Source organism: Linepithema humile, chromosome 5, assembly GCF_040581485.1.
Source record: "Linepithema humile isolate Giens D197 chromosome 5, Lhum_UNIL_v1.0, whole genome shotgun sequence".
NCBI classification, from domain to species: domain Eukaryota; kingdom Metazoa; phylum Arthropoda; class Insecta; order Hymenoptera; family Formicidae; genus Linepithema; species Linepithema humile.
In genome coordinates, this window is record NC_090132.1 from 4,929,682 (window position 1) to 4,949,166 (window position 19,485).

Sequence of the window (19,485 nt, forward strand, 5' to 3'; positions counted from 1 at the left end):
TGCGATTAATCTAATCAATAGGTGTCTCGCGGATAATCGGACGTCCGATACGAACGTCGAGTCATTCGCAAGAAAATTTTATTCTATCATTTCTTTAGCTTTTGGATAAATAATTATTATACAGAAATTAAATGATTTAAAAGGAGTGATGAGATTATGATTCATTTTCAAGAACGTCATGAAATGATTGTACGAAAATGAATGTACTTGCCCTTTTTTGGCGTCTCATATATATTCGAACTAATAATCGTGAGCATCATTGATGATATTTTTGCAGTGCGAATCATACACGTGAAATCTTCTCGTTAATTTACGAGAGAAGTATAGACCGCAGATTGTGTCCTACTAAAGAAAAATTCCTGCCTCATATCGTCCATTCCCTTCATTAATTCTGGAAATCACGGTTCCACGCTTTTGATCATCAATTTCCGTTACAACACGTGAAGGCGATAGACGTATCGCGCCTATCATAAACGTTTTTATACTGACCTCCATAAACGACAACGATCGACGTCTCGATTAGACGGATCTTCGAGGTCATCGATTAACAATACCGCGTTTTGCCGCTAACGAACATGCCGTAATCAAAATTCTCATCATCAGCTATAAAGGGGAATTCACGGATGGCATCTATCGAAGAACCGGCGGAGCAAAGAGCACTGCTAAGGTCATCGTATGATGCCGCATGCGTATTCCTGGGAGACACGACGACGCCAGCAGAATGCAAATGCGGCAAACCATAGACGACGACGACGACGACGACGGCGACAACGACAACGACGACGACGACGACGACGACGACGACGACGACGACGACGACGACAACGACAACGACAACGACAACGAAGCCGAAGACGACGGCAAGGCAACGACGTCGACGACGACGAGGACGAGGCGGTAGACGACGACGAAGACCACGTCGACGCCTCGTCCGCGGCGACAGCGCCTGACGTCGGGTATGCGAAGAGCCGAAGAACTCTCATGCGTGGTTATGTAACCGCGCATGAAACTAATATATCAGAGTTGTCCGGCGTTTGTGGCAAACTTAGACCGCGCGTCTCGAGCCAAACTCTCTGTCTCTCTCTCGACGTTTCACTTCTCGATGCGGATGACGGATGTCCGATCTGAGAAAAGTTCGACAGCGCTTATCTGTCAGCTCTGTCCCACGTCTGCATCTATAATTGATAATTATCTATATTTGCAGCGTGCTTCTTTATGAGCGAAATCGATTATGTGACGCAGAATCTACTTTCGCGCGTGATAAACAAAAGTTTTTAAATATTCACAAAATTGTTGAAAATTGTTCATCAATTAAATCGGGAACGCATTTTATTTAAGTGGATCAGCGCGTAAAATTCGCCGGCGTATTCGGTCGCCAGACGAAGGGCTGTGCGAGACACCAATAAATAAAGTCCTTTTCTCCCGGACAATTTTGACAGAAGTCCCGAAAGAAGAAGAATTTTTTCGCGCCCAGACCGACGAAAAAGAGCGAGCATCTGTTGCCCCCAAAAAATCCCGAGTGCTCCAGACGCGACTTCTTTCTTTCTCTCTCTCTCTTCTCTTGATGCGCATCTTTCCTACCATTCTTGTACTTTTTCCTTCTTCCGCCTCGCACCATCCGATACTATTCGCACGAAAGAGTGCGCCATTCTTTTTCTGTACCGGCTGGTATAAGATGTTTAGTCTGACGGAGTAGTGGATTCGCGAAAAATAAAGAAAAAAGAGAGAGAAGAAAGAAACCAGTAAAGGCGGATGCATTGTCATTTAAGAATTATTACTATCCACAGGATGATAAAAATTATATTAAATACGTATATAATTTCAAAAATTTGATCTCTCATATCTCAATCTCAGATTAAACTTTAGATAAATAATATTTTTGAAAGTGAAAAATTTGTTTCAATATTACGCGGTATTCAATATAAAGTAGTCAAACAAAATTAATAAATGTGTTGACCTACGCAATTGTAATGATGGTTAAGTCAAAAGAGACTTTAATTCTCTACTTAATCATACGCATGAGGTTTATATTATGTTACCTAAGAATGGAAAACTTCATGTGGTCACCAGACTACATTATGTAACAGACTATATAGCAGACTGTAGCTTTACAGATTACATAATTCAATATTGTACGTCCGTGAGACGTTCGCACGCGGATAGCAAGCAGCGTCGTAATGTCTCGCGTGACAACTTCCGCGCAAGTATATTTCGAACGGGGACTGCTTTGGCCGACTGTCATATAGCACGCCGACGAATTCAGAGAAGCAACATTAAGTATCGCCGTGGAACGACGAGTTGGCTCTCCTTTCTCGATTTTAGGGTGCGCCCGATGGTGACAGCCGATGCGTGGCTGTTGCGCTCTCGCAACGCGCGACGCGTTATACCCACATGTACGCACAGCCCGAGGCGTGCAACGTCACTTCCATTGTCAACGGGACGCACGCGTGACACAGGCGTGTGACATATTACGCGCGCAAGATTTACCGGCGACACCTACACGGCAGATGGACTGAATGATACGATTGTCGGATTGTCGAATGCAGTCGCATTTCCGGCTACGCTCTCTTAAAATTTGAGCAATAAAAAAAAAGATATATTTATAATATATCAGAATTCTGATATCAATCTTTCTTTTTAGTAAAAATGCAAGCTGAAAAAGATGATTTGTGACTATTTCTGACAGAAACGTGTGTAACACGAAATTCCTAAGCCACCAGCAAGCTATATAAACGTGAAACTTGGATATTATACATTGGCGCAATCGTGGATTTAATTGTCGAATGCAACAAAATCCAACTCCAATGGATGATCAAAGGGACATAACAAGATTGCAGTGATGTGCAGTTGTTAGCATCCTCAATGATTAGAAACCGCATGATAATTAATATGTTCCTATATGCAACAAACGTATGTCCGTGATTGAAAATGATGAAACCATATTCCCCATAGTGCGTGGAAACTCGACGATCAAATGAGCATATCCTCGTAATTGCATCGCGAGTTCAACCGCAGTAGACAAGCGACACGTCGCGCTCGCCCGCGAAAAGTGTCGCGACGCATCGGTCACTTCACGGGCACAATGAAACTGAGATGTAATATAATTAACATTACATGACGCAGCGATACAATGTGGGGAATCGTCAAAATTAGTAAACAGTCGAGAATTTACCGGCGGCAACACCCACATGGCAGACGCGCTCAACAGCGCGGAGCGCGCCGCACCATCCCGAAATAGACTACGTTAAATGGATCGTGGCTGTTTGGACAATGAGAACGCGAAGTCAATTAACTTGGGTGTCGCTGAAATCTTTGTAACAATTTACGCTAAATGTGTTCGATGTGAGCCAATGTAGATTGACATAGATCGATTAAAATGTCAGAACGGTCAATATTTTGTCAAAAAATATAAAATTCGCATTTAATTATTATTACAGATCATCATCTACACGTTATAATCAAATATTTTCAAATGTTAAAATTTCACGTTACTCATTATTTCTATAATATTATATCTGACTTACTGAATAATGCTGAATAATATACGAATTTCGTTCTGTTATAAAACTTTCGGATTTTGATATTTTACACGAAATGAGATCCTTCCTATATACCTTTTAAATATTTATTGTGCATATAATATACATTTTACGTATTTTATGAAAGCATGCATCACATAAGATGTACATAAAACTCATAATAAAACCTTTGCCGCGAGATATGAGCGTATTATCCGCTTAGCGAGAGGGAAGAGTCGAAGACGCGTCGAAGGTAATATCGAAAATTAGCGTTGTAATAATGGCGAAGCGTTTAGCGTAATTACCGACTCATCAGCGCAATAATATATCGGCGCGTTGCCGTTAAAGTGTTAACGCTACGTGGTAGAAAAGTGTCCGTTATGTGACGTGGTTTATCGTAAAAAAAAAGAAGACAGAGCACGAGCACTCAGATGAAACAGTGAATTATGCAGAATATCTATCTCGTTTAATTGGCGGATCGTTACGCCGCGGTTAAATTTAGGCAAATCTGCGAAATTATAGATAAGCATTATTCTTGCAAATGGAACGTTCCCCCGGTCTGCTTTTTTTAGCGCTACCATTTTGTCAGATCCGCGTAAATATATTGCGAGCGGCATTTAAAATCCGATTTGCCGTGCAAAAAATAAACTTAAGTATAAATTAATCTGGAAGTCACGCGTGGTTTATAGCCGCTAAAACTTCCTCGACAGCTTTCTTATACCGATTCGGGTTAATCGTCGACAGGAATAAACGACACTAAATGGAATAAAATATATGTTTTTTAAATAACTAGTCACGGGTCAACGACGAATGGCGCGATTAAGCGATTTCGCGTTAGCGAAACGTGTACAAAGAGTATTCGCGCTATATAAAAGTCGAATCGCGGAACCTGTTTCAAAACTGGGCTATCACTATTCGATCGGAAAAATAATCTCGCGAACGCGAGACTCACCGGCAAACGACGGTCGCTGGAAGTTGACAAATGCGCGTTAAAACCGCGATCACACACACGTTGTAATTATGAGATATAAGGAAACTCACGAAACGACCGTTCGTAATGGGATTATAATCGCTCGGCGTGGATTTTCAACCCCGGCATCGATGGGTTAAATACAGGCTCCGGCGCGCTCAATGATACACATTAGTACGAACATCATTTAGACGCCGACTGTTAAAGAAGAAACAGTTGTCACGTCGTATGCGCGTTAGATACGTTTACGTTATTAAGTTGATCGACGCAAGCGAAAACGATGCGTACCATTATTTCGCGAAACGCGTTAACTCCTCCCGAAGACGCCTTTTGAATGCCTCAATCTACATTTTTCCCCGCAGCCGATTCAATGTACATCACGTAAGAATGCTCGTTTTAATGCGATTGGACAATAAATTACCATATAAAACGCGTAAAAGTAGAACAGGCCGGCCATTATTTGGTCTAATTAGCAAGAACCGTCACGCGACGTAGAATCGACGAAGAATATTAGGTTTCCGTCTCTATCGTATTACTTTCTCGTATTAGGGTGACAGAGTAAACACTTTTATGGCGCAATAACCATATTTTAATAACATAATATAATATTATTAAAATATTAAAGTAAGAATATTCCGCTATTGATAAGATATATTTATATAACATAGACGGGATATTAAAGTAAGACTATTTCCCCGCTTCAAAACATATTTTCATGCATTATTAACGAGACTGCGGCACTGCGAATAAAAGTAATCTTCCTGTTATAAAATTTAGCATTAAAAATGCAATGACGTAAGCACTTGCCAGTCATCCGTCTGTGTTGAGATTCTTTCAATTGTGCCATTTTATTTTTAGGTAGATTGGAAGTTAATTGCGAAGAATTAATTTACTAACTGAACGATAAATTCAATCTGCTGCTACTTTTATTAGCGTAGCGGAAAAATGACAAAACGGTAAGTCATATTCCTACGTTATTAAGTTGTTCGTTTCACGCGACGTTGATGACAGACATCACTTTTTACTCGGTCTCACATTTTATTTTGACGCTGCGTATTTCTTTTTTCTCATTCGAGTTAACCCCACGCGCCTGTAGTTAAGCGACGTTTAAAAAATTGCTTTTCAAACATTGATTTTTGGCACGATATAAACACGATTTATGTGGCACGCCGCGCCTTGATGTATCACATGTTGCAAATCGGTCTGATCCTTTCGTTCGTTTTCGAGCGTTTGATTTATGACCGTCTCTTATGTGCACTCGTAAACGTTATATTGGCTTGCCGCGGTACGACTTCGAGAACTAATTAACGCCGTACCGAGTTTGTTAAAAAAAAAAGGTTCGAACAACACAGATGACTACTACGCATCCAAACAAAAAGGCTCTTTTGCACTGAATAATAATATGTAATGTGCAATACTGTATTAAAAGAAAAAAATCTATTTGTAATTAAAGTGAATATTCGGTAAAGCCGAATATTTTATAAAAATTTTACTATAATAAATAAAAAGTCTGCCAATCGCTTGAATAAGCGTTGTAAATTTCTAAGCTAAAAATTATATAATAATAAAAACAATAATTTTTTTTATTTGTGTAAATTGCCGACCGTATTTGGATTATGTGGCGAATGTGAGACATGTATTTTTTTGAGTATCATCATGCGAGACAGAGCTGAGATGAGGACAGACTTTGTCTGTTGGCACTTTTTGCTAGCACCTAGACGCTGGTAGCTCGAGCGAGGGCGTGCTGACGCGAGACGCCATGACGCTGAGTGCGTTCCAAAAATACGACGGCACTTTGGCACAGTGTACTGCGCCCAGTGAGTTTAGCGGTTGTTTACATCGATAAAGAAGCTGTTGCAAGTGCCATTCCGCGCCATTAGTGATCTCTTACGTTGTCCATAACTCTGACGGAATCTTCGAACTCGTTTACGTCTGTTATGTACGTTTGAGTCATTTGTCTTCAGTGTTTTCAATCACTACATCACTTTAATGTCTTGCGCGGACGAGAGCAAGCTGCAAACTTTTATGCATCGATATTTCTTGTCTTTTTAAATAATTTTATAAGTGCGCATTTTTAAAACAGAATTTAGCAAAAGTTTTTATCGCAAACGCAATAAATTTTCAAGCATACAGAATTTCATATATGTATTTATTATGATGTTTCATATTCTCTGACATCTCTTAAACCTCGAATTTCTCAGCAAAATTTATCATCTTTATTTTATTCTCCTTTGAATATTTATGTAATCGCGTATGACATTAATATTAATGATATTACAACCTTGATTAGTTAAAGGAGACCGCGCGTTGATTTATCGCAATTTCCAAGACAATTCGGCAAGATTTCCTCGTGGAGCAAGCCACAAGACGACCATTCGCACCGGCTATTATTGTCATCGGCGTCACAATACGAGAGCGACGACGAATTCTTGCGCGGCAGAGACACGCGCGAGTACATTCATATGCGTTCGCAGGCCGTCAGCGGACTTTCGGCCCGTTCAGAGGCGCGGATCCACCATGGCCACGATTCATGGTCTCGCGGGTGTACCATTAATGAGAAGTTCCTGCTTGCGGCAACTGGCCACTGTTATTATAGCTGCTCATAACAGTCAAGCATCGCGCCGGCATCGCCGGCAGTCGCGTTGGCAGCCGCCGTCTCACGACTGCGAGACATTGAGCGTCTATTTTCACACGCGCCGCGCGTCGCGAACAGTCTCACTCCTTGTTGCATGTGATTCCAAGTGAATGTCCAGCCGTGGACCACCTCCCTCTCTCTTTCTCACCCTCCCCCTACCTGTGCTTGTCCGGTCAATTAAAATCGACGAGCCGGAAAGACTTGGAGCTGGAACGGCCGACATACTTGGAACGAAGTCAATTGTTAGATTGAAAAACAAATGACAAAAATATGAAAATTTTTCCATTCCCTCGAAAAACTTTTGAAATTTCTCGAGAAAGATAAATGGAATTGTGCATAAGAAAGCAACTTTTATATTAATTGCATTTTAATTTTAAGTAAATAATTCTTTACCTAAAAGTTTTCGCATAAAAGGACATGTAAAAATGTAAGAAATGAAAATGAGTATTTGCAGAACTTTATGAATATTGAGAAAAATTCTATTTCATATCACGCAGCTCTTTCCTGTAAAAAGGACGCACGACTGGATAGAGAAAGATATCGATTCTACCGGTGTAGCTCTCGTCCACGTTATTAAAATTAATAAAACAATAATTAATAAAAACAGCGGACAAACGCAGGACGGCCATAAAAGGGAGACCGGGCTCTCTCACGTGTCGTCAATTCGTTATGAGCTCGGGAGACGTTTTCCACAAGCCACTTTGCCGCTCACGGAGCGACCGAGACGCACTTCTTCGATGCCCCTTAAGTAGAGCCGGCTGTCATAAATGTCATTAAACTGATCGCCAGCATTTACAGGCTGAAAGCTGGTTGTCATTTCTTCAGAGCGGTGCATCTTCAGAGCGCGCGCGAGTATGATAACTACACCGCCGGTAATTATCCTTCATAAGTACATCGATTATCGTTTCATTACATGACACTGTCGGTCGCCCGCGTATTCTAATTTTCTTCAACGCGAGAGAGCGGCGCGTATATAGAATTAAAGCAAATTTAAATCGTTATTATGTCTTAAGCTCGACATCGTGCAATCTATTTGCTCAATGAATGTCTCACGAGTATGCAGAGCTGCATCTAATGTTTTGTAAATATCTAATTTAATTTGATTTTTTTCACAGCGCAAGATGATGTCGCTGCGAAGAAAATAAATTAATTTTCTTTTAAAAGAAAAAAGTGAAAGAGAGGTTCCGCAGATTTGTGAGCGAGTGTTGGGAAGAGTACAAAAAGAGAAATCCGGCCAGACAGTGGAGGGGGGCGTGGGAGATACATTTATAAACTTGCATCTGTTAGCTTAGAATCGCGTGATTTACTGGCTACGGAAGGAGATCGTCGCGTCTGCTTTAAGCGGTTCTTCAGCCGCCCTCGTTCGCGAGAAATGGCGTTTCGCCGAGTTAAAACGAGTAACATCCCATCGATCATAAGCAAAATGGATTGCGGGATTATCAGACAGGCGGTCAAGCTCTTTTAACCTTTTCTTAATTTAATACTGGAACTTATTAAAGCTTTTAGATATAATCTCTCCGGTCAGTCACTGAAATAATTTCGCATAGATTCATATCAAATATTATGCAGGATATTTAAAAATCAACTTTCTATATACAAATTATCAAATAAATTAAAAAGTAATTTTATTTTAATAATATGAATTAATTATTAAACATTATTTCTGTAATCTAAAGATCATTATTTGACACTATAAATTATAGCCTTTTAATTAATTAAGACTTAACGATACAAATTTATGTAACAAAATCCCGTTTTACGAGATTATTAATTTTTATTGAACTTTGCTTAACAGAATTTTAATTCAAGCCTTAAATGTCGAAATATTTCTAATAAGAAAAAATTGTTTGAAAATTTATGACAAGACATCATAAACATAAAAAACATAAAAATGTCGATATTAATTAATTATTTACAATTAGACAACAATTAGAAATTAGTATTCGATTCGCATATCACATATTTCGTTCGCACAGAATTGGATTTTGAGGCGCATTCCAACTGACGAGTTCCATTATTTCATGCATTGTATTAGTCACACAGATTCCATTACCCTAACAAATGTCTGCGTATATAATCCGCCAAGAGGGAATCGCATGTGTTAACGTGCATCTCATGCCACATTTCTCAACCGATACGCCATCCTAAACTCGGTGCACTCTGGTCGATTGTTTCGTCTGCGCGATTTTACGTGATACAGATCTTTCATGTCAGCTGTATGTCAAATTTAAGTGCCGGTTTATGTCGTACCGAATAATATCTCGGCAATCAATTATGCCGTAATATATGCATTTCTAACCAAGTTGACTTGGAATTCCAATATTTCTAATGTGTTTTAAATGCACCTTTTTATTTCTTAAAATGTGACATTTTGTATATTTTGCTAGAGAAAAAATTTTATTTAATTATAATTGTGATAAAAAATATCACAATTAGAGAATATTTCGTTTAAATTTTTTTAAAATAGATAAAGTATTTTTTAAATGAGACAAACACTATCAACATAATTAACAGAGTAATTTTGAGTGTGTTTTCTTTCCAATTTGATTACATCTCGACACACGTACTTCCAACCAAATTAGCTAAGCTTTAGTTACCCGGCGGTATTCTCGACTTCGGTCGATACTCTGCGATCTCCTACGTCACCGAGAGCATGCAAACACACTAAATTTAGATCGCTATCGTCCGTACGCGATCCGTTCTGCATTGTCGGCAACGCCAACGATCTCTTTTTCCGTATTATTAATTATCGTCGGGCCGCACGATTTGTAAGAGCGCGACTAATTGGAGGCGATCGGCGCCGTCGAGCTACGAATACCAACGATGATGACTAGACCATGGACGCGGATTTTGACTGAAATCACGAACGCTTTGCTCGCATTACGGAATAGCGCGAGGTTAGCCACGCGGTAACACACGTCTGACACGAGCGAGCGTCGCGAATAACCGAAATAGCTAGAACGCATCCGAGAAAACCATGTTCCGTAAAATGTGTCGTTATGTTACGTTGTCGAAGGTGCTTTTACGACTTTCGGGATTCTTCGGGATTCCGATGTCGCATCCGCTTAAGCCCAGATTTACGGTAACTCTGTTGGAATCTACGCAGGTGCAACGTATCCGATTGCGTCACATTTTTCAATTACCGTTTTATAGCGATAGTTTTCAATATAATTAATAGGCGAAATCGGAGTCACGGAATATGCTAGCATTAATTTTCCAAACGATTCAGCGTTCGACAGACTAAGAGTTACGAGAACATGAAAGCAGGCGCGTAAGATATTCTCAAGTTACATGAAACTGTTGAAACTTTCTTCAATAAATTCCTAGGAAAATTCTTTAACAAATTGGATTATTATCTTTCGCGAAAATATTAACGTTCTGTTTATCCAATCGTTGTATAGTTTGTTAATTTTGATTTATAAAATAATTTAAAATAACCGTCTATATATATCAGTTTTCCGGAGAAGAAAAAGGACAAGACAAAATTGATGTGCAGTCCGATTTTGACAGAATTCGTTGTTAATATGTAACGAAATCCCCTACAAATGTTTCCTACGCATAATAATGTGCGAACCTGACAGCCGTAGATAATATTCCCGACGATTTCTAGCCAGACGGAACATTCTTGGAATCATCGGTAACGCCTAACCAGGCGCGAGCCGCTCAACCTCGTTATTACATCTCTCGCCGAATTCCTTTCCGCGTTCAGGGGACGTCTCGTCTCTCTCGGGAACATTGCACGTTGATACTCGCTTAGTTGCCACGGTGTTCGTAAATCTTTCGCCGTGGTTACAGCCGCCGGGCATTACGTTGATGCACTATTTATAAACACGTGACATCGAGACGAGTGGTAGGTGCGGGTGGGCCAAGAAAACCTACGTCGCTACCGCAGTCGAGTAGTTTCGTGTTCTCGCCTCTTCTCGTCCACCTGCTCTCATGTCAAGCATCCCCCCTCCCCCTCGCTACCTCATTCTTACCTTCTACCTGTTTCTCTCTTTCCCGCTCTTTCGCTCTCCCAATTCACCTCTCATGCGTCTGCACTGTCCACTTCATGCACTCTCGCTCGTGTTAAAATCCGCATGAGAACCGAGACTCTCCGATTGTTTTTAATTTTGCTCCGCGAAAATTATTATTAAAATTATAAATAATTTCTGTCGAGCGATACAAATTATACTTGCGTGAAAGATTAAAACCCGAGTATTTGAATAAAAGGATTTGATACAATCGAATAAAAATTATGTTTAAGAAGGAACACTATGATTAGAAAAGTATTTGAATTATAAAGATACAACATCCATTATATAATAAATTCTAAATGGAAAAAGATTAAGCATAATTTATCGCTGAATTAACGTAACATCGAGTATATGTAAATTAGTTCACTTTTAACGGTATATTGTCAACCAGTATGTCCACTCCTCGAACGATTTCACGCACGACATTTATCACGGTTGTCTTTGCTGTACGTTTCGCCCTAATTAAGCCGACATTTAAAAAATTCGCTTTATTACGCGTCGCTTTCGAATCGCATCCGACTTGCACTCGAACTTTAGCCTTTCGACACGCAAAAATGATGGTTGGTCGCGGTCGTAATTATATTAAAGCTACCGCGATGCAGTGGTGCCCACACTGCGTAGATCATATTTCTTGTCAGCTCCTGCCTTTCCTCGTACGCGCACTCGGTGTGGCGCTCGCGAGGAGTGAGACGTTCAGAGCCGCGAGTGCATTAATCTCCGACGACGGTTGCGTTAATATAATCGTTTAATAAGTCCGGTTTATTAATTGTGTCCGTTCTCATTGGCATTAATTCACCCTTTCGCCGCGAATCCCTTGCGAACCGAAAATCCGGCACGCGAAAAGATGTAAGCGAACGAAGAAAGAAGAGAAAAAGAAGAGAAAGAAGCGCATCCCGGACGGCCCAGGCTTCCTCGCGTGTGCACTTAAACTCGGCGCATCGCCGTAGCGCGTCGGAGCATCAAAGGTCCGATGACCAAAGGATGTGCGTGATTCGAGGAAGAACGAAACAGGTTCATTGCGCAGAAATTATTTCTACGCGACCAAGAAGAAGCGCATCTCTGCAGCAGTTATAGACGTTAGAATATTTCACAATCTGACATTTCAATAGCATTTTTGTTGTCCAAAAAAAAGAAAAATAAATACATAAACTGAGAGATAAATTATATTAGAATAAGTAAGTAAATGTGTATACATTTGCAGTAAGTATCGTGTATGTACAGAAAATATATGACACGTGATAAAAACGTGAATTAAACCATTTGTACCAATTAAGCTGAGAGTTTGCTCTCTGAAAGCGATGCTCTCATTAAGTTATACCATTACAGAAGTGCTCACATCCGACAAGTACGAAAAATTATGCCGTTTAATGAGTGACTGTGGGTAATATTCACTTTCTAAAGCGTAAACGGCGCGACGGCGTAAGCAGCGAGATTATATCTTTGCTTGGCAGTAATTAAAACCTGGTTGCTACACAGTTCGCGCTGATAGATGCGCGAACAGGACAAATTACGATAATAAAATTGTCAACGCGTTTCAGCTCTCTCCGTTCCGAGAATACTAATTATTTATTACGCGCGCAATGCAATTCATGCGCGATCGTACTGCGCTGCGAGCGAGAATTCGATGATTGCTTGATCGAATAATTTGTATATTGCGCCACGGGGGAAACGCTAATGTGACGTGCGCCCGGTCGGCCGATAATTAATCCAAAATGGCGATCTGCGGCAAAAACGCGCTTGCGATGGATAATGAACCGCGTCGGGCGCCGCCGGTCAAGTATGCAAAGCGAATAACACGGTCGACTTATGGGCGACTGTCGATTGCGGAAGGCAGAAAGGTGCCCGGTCGACCAATCGTAAACGTCGCGGCTACAATGCGTCGACGAACACGTCGATTGGCCGATCCAATATCGCGGTGTCGCGAGGGCCGTGTCTTTCCACGTGCAAACACTACCGTCGTTTAATGAACGTCCTCCGGGTATACTTCGAAGCGCAATCGAGTCACGTCCTCGAACCTCGTGACACTTATAAGATCGTTGTCGCAGCCTTAGGTCTTTTGATCTTTGCAGGTAGCAATTAACCCTTTCACAATTGCTTAAAAAAATATACAATTTCTACACAGGATGTATTGAAAACGTTTCTCAATCCTAGCTTTAATGAGAAACATATAAAGTGGTCAATATTTTAACATTAATATTTTACAAGTTATAAATTTAAAAAGAAATAAAGATCAAGGAAGTTAAGTAACATGATTGGGACCCCGTAGACCACCATATGTACTTGTAACGAACTTGTGATAAAATAACTGAAATGTAATTGAGAAACGGCGCATTTTCTCGGCGAAGATTTTCTAAAATATATTCTGCAATAGCACATTGCGATCGTGAAAGGTGCAAAACCTGTGACGATTGTCGGGTCCTGATCTTCTTGCGAGCGGTGTGCTCCGCTAACAACGCCCTAACGACTTTCCGTGCAACAAGAAGCAGACCGCGCCGAGTAAAATCGCGAGCGTGCGCGTACGCGCTCCGGGAAGCCCCGGCATTGTTTTAAAAGAAGAGAGTCCGCTGCGAAGTCACGGTGATTAGACGCCGCGAGGTGTGGAGGATCGGGATCGATGGATTCCTGGAAAGAGCGAGCGTAGGTGTAAAAATGCCGCGGTGGGCAATCGTCACGCTCGGTTTACCGCATTCTGTCCGGCCGGACATCCCGCGGCGAGGGGGTGATGGCTCCCACACACACACGCGCGCGCACTCTCGTACAAACGCAGGAGCGTGGAATCTCTGCGGTTCTGTCGGCATCAGGAGCGTGTGGCGTGAGGAACCGTGCCCGAGCCGCCTCGCTCGTCGTTCTCCCGCGGCGTCAGGAGCAACGCGCTCGTCGTGGGAGCGGCAAATTCCGCGCGCAATTATCGTGACGCGCGACATTTGTTAAGGTCCCGCCGCCCGGTCGGAGTCCCGGGCGATGGGGCGGATAAAAGTCCCGGCACAAAGCCCGATTTCGTCTCGAATGAACGTTACGGAGTTGCGTTCCTAGAGTTGCCCGAGAATCGGCTTTTTGCCGATGTCCTCCCGACACGAAGAATCGATGAAGCAATATCTCGCGACATCGGCTCGGATAATGCGCCACGGTGGTTTTGTCGGCTGGAATGCGGCGAGCGGTATCGAGCCGCGCCGGCACCGAGGCAGGTATCGAATGCGATATAATTACGGTAAGACTTTAATTTAGAGGGGCAGCCGATGCAGACTCAATCCGGATACGACGCAACTGCGCAGTAAAATCATCGTTTTACCGCCGCTATTAATATGTCGCAGATTATGTTCGCACGGCACGTCGATTGAATTTAATTACGGAAACGCAACGGGTCTCTCGCGCGGCTTAATGCGCGCGTTGCGAGGAAGAAATACTGCGGATAGAAAGCGAGGAGGCCTACTAACCGGCGTCGTCGACGTCGCCGGGAATAATAAAACGGCCGAACGAATGTCGAACGGAGTGCCCCGACTCGTGCCCCCCCCCCCCCCGCTCTCAATGCGACATTGATAAATAATTATTGGTGTATAGACGTGGGCATTTACAAGCAGGTGCGCAGGTTCGAAGGAGAGGCGGCACTCCGCGTCACCTGGTGCTGATTAACGAACGAATCGCCGGCGCGAGCGAACGCGCGCGTAGCGGCTTAAGCGGCCGGCTAAATTGCCACGTTATTCTTGTAAACCGCGGCATCCCCGCGACTGTCCAATTACTGGACGAGGTGGCAAGTCGTTTCGTCCGAGCAAACACGCGTTCCACGCGCACGGCGGCTTGGAATCGCGTCTTTTTTTTTTGTTTGTCTTGTCTCTCGACACCGACGACGGCACCGTTAAGGACGGATAATGAGACGATCGGCGCGCGAGTCGAGAAAGGGAGAAACTTTCTGCGAGAGAGCGCGTGTTGTCCGCGTATTACCGCAAGCGGTATTTACACGCGGGTAGCATAATTTTCTATACAAAACCTGTGAACCGACGAGGTGACCCCGAACCTTTATCAGATTTATGCAGTGTTGCACGTTGCGCACCGTCGCGATTCCGAGATACACGGGGTTGCGCATCCCGAAGCGCATTTGCATTCAACGAGAGAGAGAGAAAGAGAGAGAGACGACTGCGAGGCACGACTCTTATCTTGAGCGACGAACATTTTGTTTCATTAATATTACTTATATTACATTCATCACGATGATAAATTCTCGTAGTAAAGGATTGGCGAGTGGCATTAATCGACGTCGCGTGCGAACGATCGATCGACGCATCCCTGATCGCCAATCAAGTCGTATATTTTTTCTGCAGTCTTAATTATCGCGTGCGATCGTCTTGTGCTGATTATTATGAAAATGAATGTATTAAAGCGACTTCAATGGGAGCGGTGCATCCCGATTACGCGACACGTTATTTACTCGACTGCCTATACTTATGCATTACCTGCAATGTACACGCGGCGACGAAGTAAATTATACGAGGATACTGCATAAAAAAGGATACTGCGCGGCACCTGAGGAATACAGAATGAGCGATGAAGAACAAGAAACGAGGCTATTCAATGATCACCATTGACAATCGCGTAACTTATCATGCACGTCTTCTTATCTCCTGCTATTGATGCCGATATATTCTTGTAATTTATTGATCGAATCGTGAAAATGCGTATAAATCTACTTCGAGCCTTTTCGAGTTGCTGATAATATTTTTTTTGTTTTTATAATTATACCTTTATATATTAATATATTTTGTAGTTATTAACATCTGTGCGTTGTATATAAATCAATATAGTAAATATTCAGAATTTTATATCAATAAAATTTAAAAATGGAAAGGAATAAAAATTAAAAACATACTTCGCAATCCGGATTTAAAATTGTGATTTAACAAACGAAGTAGTTACGATTCAAATAATTTTGATCTTGCCACCTGGTATGGTCTGTTGATCTTCATTTTTCCAACAACGCGAATTTAGATTTCGCTGCTTTCTTAGCAACGCGTATCTAACAAAACACGCACCGATAACAACAGCTCAGTTATCTCCGGACACGCCATCGACGAACAACACGTTTCAATCTCTCCGTTAAAATCCTATTCGGCTCACCGATACGACCGATTTTGATCGGTTATTAAATCTTCTCAGTGATTGCTTAAGCACGCCGACTTAAATGCGCGGTTTTCAAGTGTACGGATCCACCGAGTCCAAGTTATTTTAGCATCGTCGCACATTTCGGGAAGTCGCGAAGGAACCATCGCGAATTATTCGGATTGCACCAGATTGATAAGCGGATTGGGCGAAATTTCCTCGACTTCTCCGATTTCTTCCGAGATCCTCGCATCTCAACTGACCCCCTAAATCCTGGCGATCGAGGACTGCCCATGAGACGACATACAAGGACATCACTTCGGGAAATCTTTGAAGGACATAGAAGACAAGAGAGGCTGCAATATGACGAGACCGAAGATGTCGGCCCTCGTGGCCTCCGCTATTCGCAATCTGCGGGAAATCCGCGGTTCCACGTCGAAGGAAATCATGAGTTACATTAAATCCCAATACAGTAACGGGTCGGACTCGACTATACAGAAACAGGTATGTGATTTTTCTGAATATATTTTAGATGAATAAAATTCTCTCGCAAAGCTTATGACGTTATGCGCCTTATTTTTCTCCTCTCAATATTAATTTCCTATTAATTATAAAATCAATACAATATTAATAAATTAATGATTAATTAATAATTAATATTTCAAAAAAAATAAATTTGTTTTTCAATTTTATCAAATTTCTAAAAATGCATTCATTAAAATTTTTTTATGAAATGTGCTGTTTAATAAAAAATTGTGTTAAAAATTTTAGGTTAATAAATGCAATAAAGTCATACAAGGAATGTTTCCTCTTAGATATACACTGCCTTAAAACGCGGCTTGGACTACGGTATCCTGAAGAGGGACCGCGGTTATTACAGCCTGAATACGGATCCTGACATGCTGTACAAAGCGCACACCGTGGCTCCTTTGGAGCAAGGCAGGAGACGAAGGAGGCGAAGGAGGCGACGACGTGGCCGTGGAGTATCGGGAAGGCGAGGTCGCGGTAGGAGAGCTGGGAGGGGCAGGGGAAGGGGCAGAGGAAGAGGAAGAGGAAGAGGAAGAGGAAGGAGGAGGAGGAGGAGGAGGAGAGGGAGCAGAGGAAGGAGCACAGGGAGAGGTTCGCCACCTAGAACGCCTAGAACGAGGTCTCTTGCAACAACCAAATGCAGGATATGTTCGTCGAAGAAGCGCACGGAGGACACCTTAAAGAAGATCCCGATGGAAAGCCTTCAGAAGAACATGACTTATTTGTATAATAAGGACACCAACAATCAGCCGCTGTCCAGACACCAGAGTCGCAGCCGGGATCGAAGTCCGACGCACAGTCAATCGACTAACAGCGACAAGGAGATGATTGACGACCGAGATCAATCGTGAATCGTCTGAGTGCGAAATAACACTCCAAGTTTTAATCCTTTGCAGTTGTTTATCGTCGACGTAAAGCGTTGAAATATTATTTTCTATAAAATTGCAAAAATTTATTTTTTTAAGGGATAACAAGGTATGGCAAGATTCACGCGAAACTTTGGCTTAAAATCGAAAATAAATTAAAAAATTTATTTTAATTTAGACTGCAAAGGGTTAATTCTTCGACGCGATAGTTGCCAACCAGTGACGCGGGGATAACTCTTACGAATCTACATTTTGTCTTATATTGGCGGTAAATTGCAGTGGCGGTCCGAAATGTACGTCGACAGCGAATCTTGTTTTGTAGTCTTTGACTTTTTGCAAATTTTATATGTTCCCTTTACACTTGCTAATTATACACTTTTGTACCACCAATTATTGTTATTTTTTACTTCAGTTAACTCAATTCTCTCCTTTCATTCTCTTGCTTATTTCAACAAATCTAGCCGATATATTCTATGGCGTCGAAGAAAAATAGCAAAATTCCTTCGAGAAGCAAAATCTTACTCACGAATTCTCGATGCATTGATATAACTTTCAAGTGTGAACGTGGTTTGGAGTCCTGATGGAGATAGTCCAAACAAAATTTACTGCTATAACTCTTCTGCTGCGGCGAGGTCAAAGTAGGTTAGAAAAGATCGAAAAGTGATTAGTGGCATTTACCGGTCCCCGGCGAGAAAACGAGAAAAGGAGCGAGAGAGGAGGAGAGAGAAAGATAACTGCCGATTCCCGGTACCGTTCGAACATCCAGCAGATCCAGCGACACAATGCTGCGATTTAACTGCTCCCTATTCTCCGACAGGACTCTATCCCGGAGGTCGAGACGACACCACTACCGGAGATCTATCAAGCGATATTAATGCGATTCTAACGGTTACTCTTTCTATCCTTAAGACTCTTTCTATAGCCGAAGAACCGTTCGCCGTTCTTCCGTTTGAGAACGAAACTCTCTGGTGGTCCATTCGGAGTTTTAACTTTCATATAAAAAAGCGTATCATTAAATCTAACATGCTATTTAAAGATGCTATCTGAGCAATAATATTGAATAAAAACGGAAGTCGGAATAATTCCGATCAAATACAAATCTTTTCTTACCAAATTGACAGAATTTTGTAATCTATTTTAAGATGTGACATTTTATGCAAAAATTTTGTTTTTTACAATTGACACAAAATAGAAATTCATTGACAAGTTAAGCGATAAAATCGAAAATTAAAGTGATGAGAAGTACATTTTTCCGATGATCTTACTTCGCTGAAAGCTGACGAATATAACGCGGAGAATGAAAGCTACTCGCGGCCGTTGGCAGACATAACCATTGTCACGAACGGCGTTTCATGTTGCTGCGTGATCCACCTAAATGACGAGGGACGGACAGGAAGAAGTCCGGAGAGAAAACCTCGGCGATACCATCTTTTCTCCGCGCGATCGCTCGTACGCGAAACCTCGGATAGCGAGGTGTCAGCGGGTTCTCACGTGAACCAACCGGCACGAGATAACGTCACCCTGGCATTACGCGTGATATCATTAAGGTGGATTTATGTTACCACTTGTGGCAGTGTCGACTCTCTGTAGCTAGATTAGGAGGTAGGCCAGAGGCTACGCCCGCGGATATACTTCTAACTTACATGTGCAAGAAGTGTGTCCATACCTACACGCAACGTCGCGCTTTGCGAGCACTTAGCGCTCGATTAGCTAAAAAAAGATACAATCAAATCCAGCAAGTAATATTATCCTGGAAATCGGAAGTAATTTAGCGTTTTTGTGACGTCAAGCTTTGCTCCACATTTTTGTCGAGTTACTTTTACTTTAGAAAATAGAACAGCTAAGTTTTATTTTAAATTCG

General features: G+C 41.9%; 1 protein-coding gene and 1 long non-coding RNA gene across 8 annotated transcripts in view; one reads left to right on the forward strand and one right to left on the reverse strand.

Moving 5' to 3' along the window:
* Positions 1-19,485, reverse strand: part of LOC105670144 (uncharacterized) — a 156,308-nt gene that overhangs the window by 67,558 nt on the left and 69,265 nt on the right. The gene's annotated exons all lie outside the window — the stretch shown is intronic.
* On the forward strand, positions 16,164-18,014 carry LOC105675331 (histone H5-like). The gene is made up of 2 exons (XM_012372363.2): positions 16,164-16,734; positions 17,046-18,014. Exons 1-2 carry the CDS (start codon positions 16,594-16,596, stop codon positions 17,607-17,609), a joined length of 705 nt encoding a protein of 234 aa, XP_012227786.1. The 5' UTR covers positions 16,164-16,593; the 3' UTR covers positions 17,610-18,014.